We start from the raw sequence: 14,778 nt of genomic DNA, 5'->3' as shown, positions 1-14,778 counted from the left end.
GGTTGTGTTAGTATTCCCATGGATAGTTTATTTTGAGCCAGGTGATAGTTCGACAAGGCTCCTCTACCCACATTTGATAAGGCTTTCGTAGAGGTACTCCTATAAAAGAAACTATAGATATAAGTGGCCAAAAGAGAGGTCAGTTTCGGGTGGAGAGGTGTCTTGATACTCGATAGTCATGTTCCCCCGTCTGTTTCACGTCATGCTCCGCACCATCACGCACCTCCACGCTGTCCCCCACACACTCATGCATCTGTTGGGGAAGCCGCACTTTGCATCCTCTATCACCTTTTTTTAGCTTCCGGTCACGCCCCTCCAGCATCGATCCTCCATTAGCCACCACGGGAGTCCTCGCCCGCCGCCACCACCCATAAACCCTGTGTGTCTGAAGGCCGCGATGGAATAACAGTAAACTCTCTATATATTTGACGAACCTTTACTGGCCCGACATAGGATTTAGCATACCTTATGAACCTACCGAAAATCATTCCTATGTAGCATTTGATTTTATATTTTTCACATTATAGAAAAAAAACATTCAATATCAGTTAGCTTTTTCATTATTTTCATTTAACAACGATATCAAAAGCATTACCATTTCCAACTTTTCACAACATTATCATATCAATTAACACATCTTTTTTATTTATTTGCAAACTATATAAATCATTATACCTGTTGTTAATTTATTTGCAAACTATATAAATCATTACCTGTTGCTTTTTATCTGATACCACACCGTACCTTCCACTTTATTACCTGAAAAAAATATTAGCAGTATCAACACAAATTTAGCAACAGTATTAACCAATAACCACTACCTTTTGCCTTTATGTGATACTGTACCTTGTAGTATTAGTGCCTTCCTTTATGACGACTTGGATCGAGTTTCACCCCCAAGTTTGTTCATTATGCCAAGGGTAACAGGGTAACAGGGACAGTTTCCTACTCAACCGCCCCTCAAGACAACGCCTCGAGCTTCTCCATACTCCCCTTGGTTACGCCTTCTAGCCTTGATGTTACGAGCTTCCCCCTACGAGCAGTCCTGAATAGTGGCAGGCTTAATTGGTTTGTCCCATAGTTGCAGTGTGAGCGACAATTTCTTACTCAACCGTCCCTCAAGAACACACCTCGAGCTTCTCCATACTCCTCTTGGTTACTCTTCCTAGCCTTGATGTTGTGAGCTTCCCCCTACTACTAGTAACAGTTCTGAAAGGTGGCAGGCTTAATTAGTTTCTCCCATAATAACAGTGGGAGGGACGTTTACCTACTCAACCATCCCTCAAGACCACGCCTCAAGCTCGTCCACACTGCCCTTGGTTACTCTTCCTAGCCTTGATGTTCCGAGCTTCCCCCTACGAGCAGTCCTGAAAGGTGGCAGGCTTAACTAGTTTGTCCCATAATAACAGTGTGATGGACGTTTACCTACTCAACCATCCCTCAAAACCACGCCTCAAGCTCGTCCACACTGCCCTTGGTTACTCTTCCTAGCCTTGATGTTATGAGCTTCTCCCTACTAACAGTCCTGAACAATGGCAGGCAGGCTTAATTAGTATCCATATCATCCTGTCATCTCTGGAACTGAAGGTCACACGTATATCGGTTATCAATGTGTGTGTGTGTGTGTGTGTGTGTGTGTGTGTGTGTGTGTGTGTGTCACCTAAGCTCTTCAGCACGCATTACAGTTAAAAAAAAAAAACTTTCCGCATCAGCTGTGTAAATCAATGAGCTTGGTGTTAGGAAATTTTCATCTGGTAGTTATGGAACACACACACACACACACACACACACACACACACACACACACACACATTCTTATCAGATTAATTAAACGGAAAAGTCTCTCTCTCTCTCTCTCTCTCTCTCTCTCTCTCTCTCTCTCTCTCTCTCTCTCTCTCTGTGTGTGTGTGTGTGTGTGTGTGTGTGTGTGTGTGTGTGTGTGTGTGTGTGTGTGTGTGTGTGTCGTACGCCCGCCAGCCAGGGAGGGATCGAGCCTTGAGGGGCTACACTGCCATTCTTGTGACTCATGTGACGACACTTCGCCTTAAAAGATATCTTGCTCTTTTCTTGCTCTTCCATGTATCACACACTTTAACACATGTATTTCCCCTACAGAGACGCTAGTATATCGTCGTCTACCCGGGCAAAGTAGAGCGGGAGGGACAGAAAACGTAGTGTAAAAAAATAATGTAAGAGAACGTGCGTGAGCGATGAAACCTTGATAAGGGACAAGTGTGACGGATGCACAAACTTGGGTATGACCGACTACTAGACAGCAGCCACTTGTGTGTTGTAAGCCTAACTGGTATAAAGTTTCGTGGCGACAGCTGATGCCTGATTGGTGGCTGGGGAGCAAGACGAACTCAATCATGGCTTTCTAGCTCCCCCCGCACCCCGGCCATTGCACACCCAAGTCACACGCGTTATACGAGGAAAGAGTGTGGGATGAGCATGAGGGTGTGGCTCGGTGGGCATATCTTTGCTGTATTTTCTTAAGATGGAAACCGTCCCATCACATATCCACCAACTGTCTTTCATAGGCGTACTGAGTGATTTGCCCACCACGAATATAATATATAGAAAGTCTTGAAATATTTACTATCGCCGCATGAGCTTATTATACCTGCATTTTTAAACTTTACGTAACATCCCCCTAGGGTTTAACCGGAAATAACCGGAAGCTCTCCATCTTTGGGAATGATTCTTGGATTATAACTTAATTAATTAGGTCGCAAGGTAGACAGATAAAGTTGACTGCACCTACATTAAGCCTTCAGCAACATGCCTTCAGTATTATATTATAGCTTAGGTCACTAGCTAGGTCACCGACATCAATTAAGCCGTCATTACTATGCTTCCAGTGTTCAGTTGGAAATACCGCCAGCAAGTTCTCCAGCAAGGGCAATCATTTCACCGCGGCATATCAGCACATATCTAAGCATGAAAGATGTGGGTTAATTACTAGGTATACATTGTCGCCAGTGTGGGCACGTATCACCGGTAATCACCACGGAGGCTGGGAGTGATAAGGCCCGCGGTGTGATGTGACAGCCATATTGTTAGGCGCCCCCAGGGGTAATCGATCCTCCCACGTTAGGCAATGTAGTTTGGGAAGAACACAAAGAAAATGATACCCTAAGTCTTTTCCAAGTAAAGTGATAAATCAGTGTAATAGTTTTAATATGAATGTCTTTTGAGTGTTAATTAAATGAGCAGGGAGTGGAATGTTAGTGTTAAAAGCTGCTTCAAATGAATGAGATTTTTGGGAGTTAAATGCCCGCCGCGCAGGAGGGTACAAATCGTCGCTGATGCCCGGCCCCGCGAGTCGCTGATTAAAAGGCTGGCGGCCCCGCGAGTCGCTGATTGAATGTTAACTGTTCTCCGCTTGGCACTGAGTGAATTAAAGTCCAGGGGCCATATTCATACACACGTAGGAACCTAACCACACCCATGCATTTGACCAAGTTTGACAAGGCTTTCGTAGGAGTTTGGGCCATTTGCAGATGGAGGTAGTTTTATATGATCCTTAGGGGTAGTTTGATCATTCTTTTATGCCACGAACCTCCATAAACTCTCATTAGAACGCGCCTGATCTCCTTTTCGGTCTTTGGAAATAGTCGATGTGAGAGTCGGAAGCGTCTGAAAATATACCGACCCACTGCTAGAGCTGTAGGTGGTTGTAGACCAATTTACAGGCAAGGACGGAGGTCGATTAGTGCATGCCGACAACCCCGCAGATATTTACGTTCATAGGAAAGTAAACTGGCATATACTGATACAGCTGCGAGCCTGCGACGTCTGCCACAGTACTGGAAACTATAAGTTAATGTAGATAGGTAGATTAGATTAGATTAGAGGAGTTATGCTGAGGAAATAGTGAATAACAAAGGCAATGCATGAAGGAAGAAAGATGGATAGATAGATAAATAGATAGATAGAAAAAGAAAGAAAGAGAAAGAAAGAAAGGAAGGAAGGAAGGAAAGTAATGATGTCAGGTAGGAAATCACAGAGACATTTACAGAGGAAATTGTTACTGTATTCTTCATTTTTCTTGGAAGTAAGGAAGGAATGAAAGAAAAAAAAGAGAAAGAAGTTAAAGAAGAAAGATAGGACAGTATAGGAGAGTATAGGAACATTTACAGAAGGAAGTGTTACTGTATGCTTCCCTTTTTTTGAGGTATAGCAGGTCCATGATGAGTATAGGTCGCAGCACATCATATGATAGCCTGCTCCTGTCCCCTGCGCCTCGCCCCGTGATCTCGCACAAGGTTGAGTCACGTTCCTCGGTCACGAGTTCTTCCCACAGCAATGTCAGCTTAAAGGATCACTGCGTTAAATACACGTCAAATTTGAGACTATTGTAATCGCCAGGGCAATACAGCAGCTTCTCTTAGGCATACGTGACGTTATATTGAACTACAAGAGTTATACATTATGCAGCAGGCCGAGGTTCATTGTATTAACTATGTCAGACTGTATAGTCATAGTGCTTCCTCTCGTGCTTTCATGCTTTTATTGAGTCTGTGATGGCCGATGGCGCCTGCAGCACTTAGAAGGCCTTCAGATTGACCCCTGGTGATGGGTACGTTATTTTTTTGTGGATGACCTCATCAAATTAACTGATTGCACTATATGTTACCATGTTATAAGTCTTGAGATGTTGTTTTTCGCTCCTGATGAACACCCTCTTAAGAAAAGGCTATATGTTGTATTTTTTAGTTATACAACACTTAATTTACAGTACGACACGTATTCCCCGCTGTTTGTGTGTGTGTGTGTGTGTGTGTGTGTGTACGATTTGCGTTCTTCTTGCCATTCTGTCTCCCCTTTCCTAGTCTTTTTTTTTCTTTGTCTTTCCTGCTTAAGTTTGTAAGTTAATTAAGACCATTACTCCTCCTCCGTCATCTCTTGTCTAAACTAGAGGAAAAGTTTTACGTTCTCATTCCTTCTTGGTGTGCCTCGCGTTGTTGTTGTTGTCATCCCCCTGCCCTCGGAGATGTTGGCAACCCGCTCATTCCTCGCTCTTTCATCGGGCTTTGTAATAGGATAATGTACCCCGTGATGCCTTGCTAGGGTGTGTTGGGGGTGCGCAGTCAGTCCTCGTGGTCGTCATCTGTTGGTGACGTCACGGGCGGAGTGTCATGGCTGCGGGTGCTGGTGCAGTGTTGTGGTGGGCAGTCAGCTGATCACCCTGTGCACAATGCCGCACCTCGAGGCGTTCATGGACCGCTGAGTGAGGCTGCTGACTCACGGTGAGGGAACTCATGTGCTAAATGACGTCAGACGCGGAGGAAATAAGTCCCGTGGCGGCCGTGACTGCTGCTGCTGGCGTGGTGGACGAGAGGATCCGCTCCCTGTCCACCGCCTCGGAGGCCTCGGAGGACAGCGCCGCCGCCCTTCTGCCTGACGTCACCTTCGGCCCCGCGGGGCACACGGGCATGGGCTCGCCCAGGAGCAACCGTGAGAGCCAGCCACTGCTCGGCACCAGGCACGACGTGGATGACTTCAACCATTGGCCAGGTACTGACACTGCTGGCACTGCTCACTTGCCAGGCACTGCTTGCTGCTGGCACTGCTCACTGCTGGCACTGCTCACTGGCCAGGCACTGCTTGCTGCTGGCACTGCTCACTGGCCAGGTTAAGTAGTTTTTGCCTGTCATTGGCACAGCTGAGGTTGGCCACCACAGTTCCCAGGTCTCCTCATCTCTTGCTCCCAGGGGGCCATCAGGGAGGGTGTCGTGGAGGGAGCTTTGCTATCCTGGCGTAGGTTTCTCAGGCTATTCACTCATCTGATATTTTGGTTGTCCTGGAATTTGTCGATGCGAGCAGACGGAGAGTTGTGTTCCGCTCTGTGAGGAGTTGTGCCTCAGCGTTGACAGCCTGCGTGTGGCATAAACCTTTCTCTGGCTCACTCACTTGGTTGGCCCATCCTTTCTTATAGCAAAACAAGGATTTATAGTGACAGGTTGGGTGGACCAGAAAACTGCTGGCACACTGAACACAAGTTGATGTATCGTACTTGGAAAGCTGCACCATGTGACTGTGTTGGCTGGAAGGGTGTTCCATAAGCAGTGTACTTGTATTCAGCCTTGAAGATCTTAGGATTTCCTTGTAGCCACTGCCCAATGTATGGTACTAAACCTTCAAGGATTTTCCGAGTATAAACTAATAGGTATCTCCCCTTTCCATTGTTGGGAGTAGGTTTGGAGATTTTTTAACCTTTCCCAGTAACTAAAAGATGTCACAGACCCAGGATCTTGTTGGTAAATGTTCTCTTGGGACCTTCCAAGGTGTTAGTATTGAGGATCAGATAATGGAGGCCACAGGTGGCAGCAGTACTCCAGCCTTGGTAGTGCTAATGTTTTTTGTAGTGTTAAGTGTCCTTTTTTTTCAAGCTATTGATAAAATTGTTCAGGATGCGAGTTCTTTGTACGAGTCAGTGGTTAATGATCAGGCTGTGAGTTCTTAGTATGAGTATGAGTTTTCTTAAACAATTAAAACTTTTTTCAACATTGTCATTAGGTCGTTTGTATGATAGGTTGTTTGTGGCTATCTTTTTTCATCAGTAGCTAATGGTCACAAGCACATCATTTTTATCAGCTTGCCCATTAGGTTCTCCAGTCTGGCAGATTTGTTTCTTTGTTCAAGTGCTAATATATTTATTTTTCCACAGATGACCCGTACTTCACAGACCTAGTGAGGCAAGCGGAGACATCCATAGAGACAGGGATCTACCCAGAGAGGATATACCAAGGCTCCAGTGGAAGCTACTTTGTAAAAAACAGTTCTGGGGTAAGTTGTCGACAAAAAGATGAGCGGATTGTAAAAAACTTCATAAAGTACAGAATTGAAAGTAGCCGTATTGATTATTAGTGGTACTTCTTATTTGGTATCCTGTATATGATCTTAATTACATTAAGTAATCTTCATATTACCATAAGTTACCAAATACAATGGGATCTTTTCCTCATAAAGTATCATCTTCTCCAGAAAGTTATTGCTGTGTATAAGCCAAAAGATGAAGAGCCATATGGACGACTCAACCCCAAGTGGACAAAGTGGCTACACAAGGTGTGCTGTCCCTGCTGCTTTGGCCGCTCCTGTCTCGTACCCAACCAGGGTTACCTGTCAGAGGCTGGAGCATCCTTGGTTGACCAGAAGCTGCAGCTCAACGTTGTTCCTAAAACTAGGGTTTGTAGGAGTGAGGGTTCTTTATCATCATTACTACATATATTCTTAATCAGTTTTGCATTTAGCATTTTGTAGAGATGCTTTAGTCAGGTTGATATAATCAGTTGAATGCTCTTTAAGGTAAAAGTTTTCTCACAAATGCATGGTGAATCATCATGATGTATAACAAAAAAGAAATGTGATGAGGGAATCCAGTGTGTGTATCTGTATCAGTTTACATAATTGTGATGGATGAGCATTACATTTGTGCTTGTGTCATCTCAATAGGTTCTTATATATGGTTCTGTAGGATCTCAACAGTGATGGCTTCCATGACATAGTTTTCAACATAGTGTGTTAGAATAGCTGTTTGGCTTCTTTTTATTGATAGATATGTCACTGGAAAGAAGCAATTTGTTCTATTTAAGCAGCACTTAAGCCAGATAGGGAAAAAATACTTTCCTGTGGCTTGAGCATAGTAGCTGTCTTCTGCTATAGCGTCCTTATTCATGTTTCCCACAGAGCTGTGTTGTTCTATTTCATTTTTCTGTACCCTCAAAAGTTTTTGTTTGAATTTTCAACACCTATTTCCATCATTTCAGGTAGTAAAGCTAGCAAGTGAAACATTCAATTACACAAGAATAGACAGAGAAAAGTCCCGGGCAAAGAAGATGGTGTCGGAAAGGTTTCCTAAGGTGGGGCGTCACTTCCATAGGATTGGCCTGCCTCCCAAAGTTGGATCCTTTCAAGTATTTGTTGAGGTAAGGAAATACTTTGTGTTTTAAAAGCTTTCTCTTGACTGCTGTGACCATATATGTATACAATGCTAACTCAAAGGGGCCCAGCCCACTCATTACTGCAATGTGTTTCTGGATCACTGGCCAGCCTCCATGCCCACACAGACTTGATGGATAGCTGGTTTACCATAACTAAAAAGCTAGTAAGGTCAAAAGGTGGTGGAGAAAGAGACTGTAAACTCTTATGAGAGTATTGGATCCCACCTCTACCTTACATGTACCATTTCAGGGTTTCAAGGATGCAGACTACTGGTTACGGCGCTTTGAGGCAGAGCCATTGGGAGAGTCCACTAGTAAGCAGTTCCAGCTTCAGTTTGAAAGGCTGGTCATCCTCGACTACATCATCCGAAATACTGACCGTGGCAATGACAACTGGCTGATCAAGTATGAGAAGCCTGACCTGGCAGAAGAAGGGGAAGGGGAGGTAAGGAATCTATAATGCTAATGGTTGATTTGTTTTATTAACACAATTCATGCTATTCAGTACAATTACCTGTGGGCCGAGCACCGAACCTCTCATCCACCATAACTTTCTCCACCCCATCCTGACACACCACATGCATTTCTTGTATAGCTCATTTCCACTGGATGTATTTGTTATTGCTGTTACATATTATATACATCTATATCTTTGATGCATATTAAAGCTACAGAGTAGAGAGCAGTTTAGTGATGCAATAAACCAACTTGTTCTAATGAATTGTTCATCAAATTATAGCAGCTCTTTAACTGTATTTCTTGGTGTTTGATGTATTTCTATGGTATTTACTTGCAGGACTGGTCAATGGTGAAGCCTCCAGAGGTGCGAGTGGCAGCTATTGACAACGGTCTGGCGTTCCCCTTCAAGCATCCAGATTCTTGGCGTGCCTACCCCTACCACTGGGCTTGGTTGCCCTGGGCCAAGATTCCCTTCAGTGCAGAAACAAGGGAACTGGTGTTGCCTCCCTTGTCTGATATGAACTTTGTCCAAGAGCTCTGTGATGACATGTATAATTTGTTTCAGGTCAGATGTTTTTGTAATTACATGTATTTTTGTTGATATTCACATAATACTTTGCAATTTAGGAACCTGATGAATATTACTAAATTTTCCTTTTCTTGCAGACTGACAAAGGATTTGACCGTCACATATTCGAGCGTCAGATGTCAGTCATGCGAGGGCAGGTGTTGAACTTGACCCAAGCCCTGAGGGACAGTAAGAGCCCTGTGCAGCTGGTCCAGATGCCTGCAGTCATTGTTGAAAGGTGGGAGGCTGGGGTGGGGGATAGCAAGATGATTAGCTGAGGCTCACTGAAATAATCACCTTTAAGATTTCAAGGATAACTATTAATCATATTAGAAAGGAACTTGTGAAATGATAATGAGATTTCAAGGATGTCCGTCTATGTTCCAAAAAGGAACTCTCTTCTCAGTCAAGCCACCTCAAGTCTTGTAGTGTAAGGTTTCATTCTTTGTGGGGATGCATTGTTTATTTTGCCTTTTGTTTGCAGGTCTAAGGGCCGTGTGGGGACCACCGCTCGCTTCAGGTCCTTCAGCGACACTTTCACACAGTCATTCCAAGAGAAGAGTCCTTTCTTTTCATGGTGCTGAGCTCAGAACAGCTTTCATTTTTATAAAGGTATATTGATTTTGTGACTATTGAGAGAGGTGGAGGTTTGGGGTAGTGTGTTAATGTTGCATAGTTAAATCCTTTTGATATGGGAGTTTTATATGTAGCAAGTGCATTGGAATATATCTGGAAAACCATACAGTATCCCTTCAAATTATAGAGTTGCCAGCATAAAGTAAATTGTTAACAGCCAAATGATTATAAGAGATCCTTGGTTCAGCTAATATCCAAAGCATTCATTCAGTAAAATTTAAATAAAAGGCTACTGGCAGCACTGACTGGGGCAGGTAACTAAGGGAAGTGACATATGACAAAAAATAGCTTTAAACTCAATACCAATGGATCATTTTGCTGTCCTACACGACAAGACAGATTGATACTCGAGGCTGGTGGGGGTGCAAATGATTTAGGTAATGAAGAAGTGCATATACACAAGTATTTTATTAACACAACCATCTTAACCCCATTTGCACTATTATGATACTTGTCACTATTTTTTAGTCTAGGTATTTTGAACAAGTCCAGCAGTATACAGTAACTGGGGGTATAATTCACTCACATTGAGTCATTATTTCACTGAGATAACTGTACATACTATTTTCAGGTCTTTACAATGGTGGTCTCCTTAACCCCTTCACTCCGGCGACGCCGACGTCCGACGGCGTCACCGTGTGGAAAGGGTTAGTCCTCTTCTAAACCTCTCAAGAGGAAATGGAAGAGGAATTTAGAGGAAGATTGAGAGGTTTAGAAGAGGATTAATCCTCTTCCATTTCCTCTTGACCCTTTCCATACTGTGACGCCGACGTCTGCGTCACGGATGAAAAGGGTTAATGTAAATGTTATAGTAGGTTCCTTGGCCAATACTTTACTTTGGAACACTATATTGACATTATTATTATTTATTATCATTAACAGATTTTTTGAAGAAGTGGGATTGTTGAGTATTATTGTTATTGTTTTTTTATAAACTTATGAAGGAGTAAAATGTTTATGGTCAGTACTGAGCTGGCAATGATGGTTCAACCCTCCAGAAAGCACTGTGATAACTTTTAGAGAACCACCTTCATCTCTGCAGTACATCCTTATTGATTTTATTCACTGAGAGTTAAGTCTTGCAGAAATTAAGTCAATACTGTGTGACCAAAGCTGTTATTAAGTATATGTGTACAGTTCACACACTATTTTTCAAGTTTAGGGTACAAGTACAGTGTGATTGTGATGTTCAGGTATGGTTGCTCACCCTCAAAGAATGCAAGTGTAAAGTTTTATAAGTGATAGTTATTCTAATTTTTCACTGACCTACTACAATGTAGATTAGTCCAGAGTATTAAATTTTTTTGAGTAAGGGAAGAATTTACAGCAACCTTCCTCTCATAAGGTGTGAAGCTGAAAGCGCCAGTGTTAGGTTTGGTCTAAGAGCAGCATAGAATGGAAAACTATTTTGAGATTATTGCATTTCTATTTAGTATACTTTATGTATACTCATTTTTTACCATAATGTTTAAAATGAGGAAAGGTTTGTTTCATTATTATTTTATCTATTTCCTGTGTAGTATTTGAACATACATCCATCCTCCATGGATCTGTTTTAGACAAAGGAACTGAAGGAAAATCCTTCACATGCTGGCTTGTGTGGTCACAATGCAAGTATTCTTTGGGTTTGGCTCTTGCTGAGGATGCAGTCATCTTGCTCCCATCTGCTCATGTTTTACAGGATTTGGCTTGGTCCATTCCAGTAATTAAAACCCAGAATGCTAGACTTCATTCATTTCCTAATGCTCTATCAATACTGGGTTTGAATTCAGCTGTTAATAATGATTCATAGACAGGGGAAAATCTAACTTAACCCTAACCTAAAACCCAAAAGAAACAAAGTTATTGAGTAGCCCCACACATTCAGCTGTTAGGGCCCAATCAGTGGCTTGAAGCAGCCAAGAGCAAAGAGGAGGGTAAATCAGGTTAATTTTATATTATACAACCCCTTACCTCAGTCTGACAGTGTCCAGCTCCTCAGTGTCTGTCATTCCCATCATATCTTTCACCCTGTAGCTCATACTTGGTTTTCCCCATCAGCATCACCATTCATATGCTTCCATTTTCATTTCACGTCGGTCTTCATCCTCAAGATCACCTTTGCCTGCTCCCATCAACATTCTATCACTTATCAACCCTTGTGCTCTCCATTTTCTTGACATGGCCAGAATACAAATATGGAGGAGTCATTGCAGCTGTTATTGAGATGGTCAAGCATGAGCGGAATGAATTGTAGAGTTAAAACACTGGCGCATATAGTCTTAGCTTGAGGCAAAGGACAGTGGTGATGAAAATGTGATAATGTACAGAATGACAAAATAAATAATATGCAATGTGGTCACATGACTCAGATGGTAGAAATAAACAGGTCAAGTACTTTTAAAGTGATGGAATACTTAACCCATGTGCTTCGGGTGACAGGAACTGGCAATTGGATTTACTGGATTTATCAGCACTGCCCACGTGCACGGAAATCCACAATCTCCTTCAACCCTGAAGCACATGGGTTCAAGTCCAGCAGTGGCAAGAGACTCGAAACCCATCACTATTAACAGCACTGGATATATAAAGCATTTATATTCATTAAGGTGATGCAAAGAAGAGAAGCAGTGCAGCAAGTTTTTTGGCATAGTGTTTCAACAAAAACTGTCAAGTAAATAGTTTAGGGATGCAAAAAATTCTAGTAGCAAGTAGGTCATGAACTGATTTTGGCAAGAAGTTAAATTAATAGATAAAAAGATGAAGTTATATTCTTAAAGGCCTCCATTCTGTGTTCTTAAGGAACATTTATGCTGTTATCCTGTTAATCTGTTTCTATCTCCTGGCCTCTGGTGGAGGAACATGACAGAAGTGTGGCTCACTGGCTCATCGACCTGTTTTAGATTTTGTTAATGCCTGACACTGGAATGAGTTGATGCTCATAGTCAGTCATGAAATGCCAGCTTTGTGTGGTGGAAACAAGGGTTATACATTTAACATCTTACCTGGGCATCTGGGTGCCTTTGAATGAACGTTCATTGCTGTGTGGGAAGCAGCCTTGATTTGGAGAAATAAGTGATGTGATGGTTATTGCCACTGGACTGATTGTAGTCATTATCATCAATAGGCATGCCATGTGGTTCCTCATCTCAACTATGCCTGTAAGTGGTTCCCATTACCCATTCTGTCCACTGGAAGAATCAAATATAGATGAATATGGTAATAGATAATCTATCACATTTTGGGGGAAATTTAAATAAGCATGAAAATCCTCAACAGGAACTGCTCATTGAGACAATAGTGTTTGTAATTGTGTGCTTTTCTGATAATATTAATTATCAGTTGAAGTTATACCCTGAGGATGGGGAAAGGACTGATATTTGCCATACTACTATAATGTAAAAAAATTCATATAGCTACAACCTCCCAGAAGTGACACCAGTTCCCAGCACACCCAATTTTGTTTAAAAGAAGGCTTGGAATTGGAGTCATTAGGGCAAAAAAAATTCCGCTTGAAAGAATAGTATGTTTGCTGTTGCCAGACTAGGAGATAGTTTGTATCATAATATGTAGTATTTTCTGAATAAGAATTGTAACATGCTATGCCCACAACTCTTTTGCTCAATCCTGATTGGTGAGAGTAGCAGCCAATCACAATGCTGGAATCATTCACTTTACTCCAGAGATCACTTGGGTAGCATCTGTTTATTGCAGCACACTTGACATAGTAAGCAAGTTTGTCACACCACAGTATTTCTGTGAAATATTACTTGACATGCAATATCACAGCAACATTTTTAGGAATTTAACTCAAGTACCAGGATGAGACAAATTATCATTGTAAGCACACAGCATGCCACAATTTAAGGAACATATCTATTGAATATCATGCAAATTATATATATATATATATATATATATATATATATATATATATATATATATATATATATATATATATATATATATATATATATAATATATATATATATATATATATATATAATATTGCATACAAATATTACAGTGATATTGAGGTGTAATGAAATTTTTTGCTATCAAGACATGTCAGGCACGCTGCAAGTGATGGAGACGTTGCCCATGCAACGGCTCAAGTGGAGAATTCTAGCATTGTGATTGGTTGCAACTCTAGCCAATCAGGAGATAAGAAAATGTGGACATTTTGTAATTGTTATTTGGAATGAACTGTAGAACAGTTGCCATTGGGTAAAGGAGGAGGAAAGAAACGTGGGTGTGGTAAGGCAAGTCTGTTCCCAACTGGTTTTGCTTTTGCTTCTGCAGTTGAAGTGAGGTGACTCAGGTGTCATCCTGCTATATATGTCACATGAGACACCCCGCTCACTCAGAGGTCGGGTCCCCCACCCCCACGCTGCCCATCGCCTTGTGTCTGGCTCTGATGTTACTTAGGCTTTATGTAATCCAAGACAGCGTCGCTGCTCTGCTGGCAGCTGCACATGCCCTGGCTGCTGACACCTCATCAAGTTATTTTGTTGTACAGTCCACTCCAGCCAAAGTGGGATAATGCGAAGGTAGTAGAGTATGGAGAAAAGAGGCTTCGAGGAAGCATTATACATCAGCACAAACCGTAACATGAACAAAAAAATTGGAGATGTGGTGTGGGCTGTGCCGGCAGCCAGTGGTGTGGAAGCGACACTGCCTAGGATGAAAGAGAAAGTAACAATTCATGCTGACCACCAGGTGATTGAGGTGCCTGAGCAGTGAGTGGGTCATCTCATGTGACCTGTATACAGTAGGAACCACCTCAGTTCCCCTGAAAAGCAAAAGCAAACCTAGTTGGGAATAAGTCACCGCAAATCACACATGTTTCCTTCCTCCTCTATTGCCCAACTTGTCAAAATGTTCTTATACTTGTCAAATGAATATCATTTGTGCTTCAAATGACATGGAAGGTGATGGGTTTTCTCACCACTGTCAATACTAAGTCCCTTAATATGATCTGTAAACTTTTCTACCTAGGCAAGTAAAGGTGGCATTACCATTAGCTTGTATATGTATCTGTGGGTTAAATTTGACAATATATAAAGGTAGTAACATGTAATGGACAATGTTGATTTCCTGGAATTTAAATGGACTTTTTTTTTTTTTTACTGTGTGGCATGGAGACTTTCTTGAATGAGTCTAAGAGGCCAATTGTCTTGACTAAATTTA

The 14,778-nt window shown here is 42.1% G+C and overlaps 1 protein-coding gene across 8 annotated transcripts in view; it reads left to right on the top strand.

The window, feature by feature from the left end:
- LOC126998658 (phosphatidylinositol 4-kinase type 2-alpha-like) overlaps positions 1–13,530 on the top strand; it is a 30,338-nt gene extending 16,808 nt beyond the window's left edge. For 5 of the 8 annotated variants that reach the window (XM_050860633.1, XM_050860631.1, XM_050860630.1 and 2 more), the window contains exons 3-9: positions 6,674–6,792; positions 6,991–7,191; positions 7,773–7,931; positions 8,197–8,391; positions 8,743–8,970; positions 9,072–9,211; positions 9,458–13,530. In XM_050860633.1, coding sequence (XP_050716590.1) covers positions 6,674–6,792; positions 6,991–7,191; positions 7,773–7,931; positions 8,197–8,391; positions 8,743–8,970; positions 9,072–9,211; positions 9,458–9,557 — 1,142 coding nt within the window. In that variant the 3' untranslated portion in view covers positions 9,558–13,530. Of the gene's footprint in view, positions 1–5,074; positions 5,521–6,673; positions 6,793–6,990; positions 7,192–7,772; positions 7,932–8,196; positions 8,392–8,742; positions 8,971–9,071; positions 9,212–9,457 lie in introns of those variants that run through there. The other 3 variants (XM_050860628.1, XM_050860627.1, XM_050860626.1) reach the window with 3 other exon arrangements.
- The last annotated feature ends 1,248 nt before the right edge of the window (positions 13,531–14,778 follow it).

The sequence above is a fragment of the Eriocheir sinensis genome, chromosome 14 (assembly GCF_024679095.1).
Source record: "Eriocheir sinensis breed Jianghai 21 chromosome 14, ASM2467909v1, whole genome shotgun sequence".
NCBI classification, from domain to species: domain Eukaryota; kingdom Metazoa; phylum Arthropoda; class Malacostraca; order Decapoda; family Varunidae; genus Eriocheir; species Eriocheir sinensis.
Note: the sequence above shows the minus strand (reverse complement) of the source record. Positions and strands in the feature narration are given on the sequence as shown.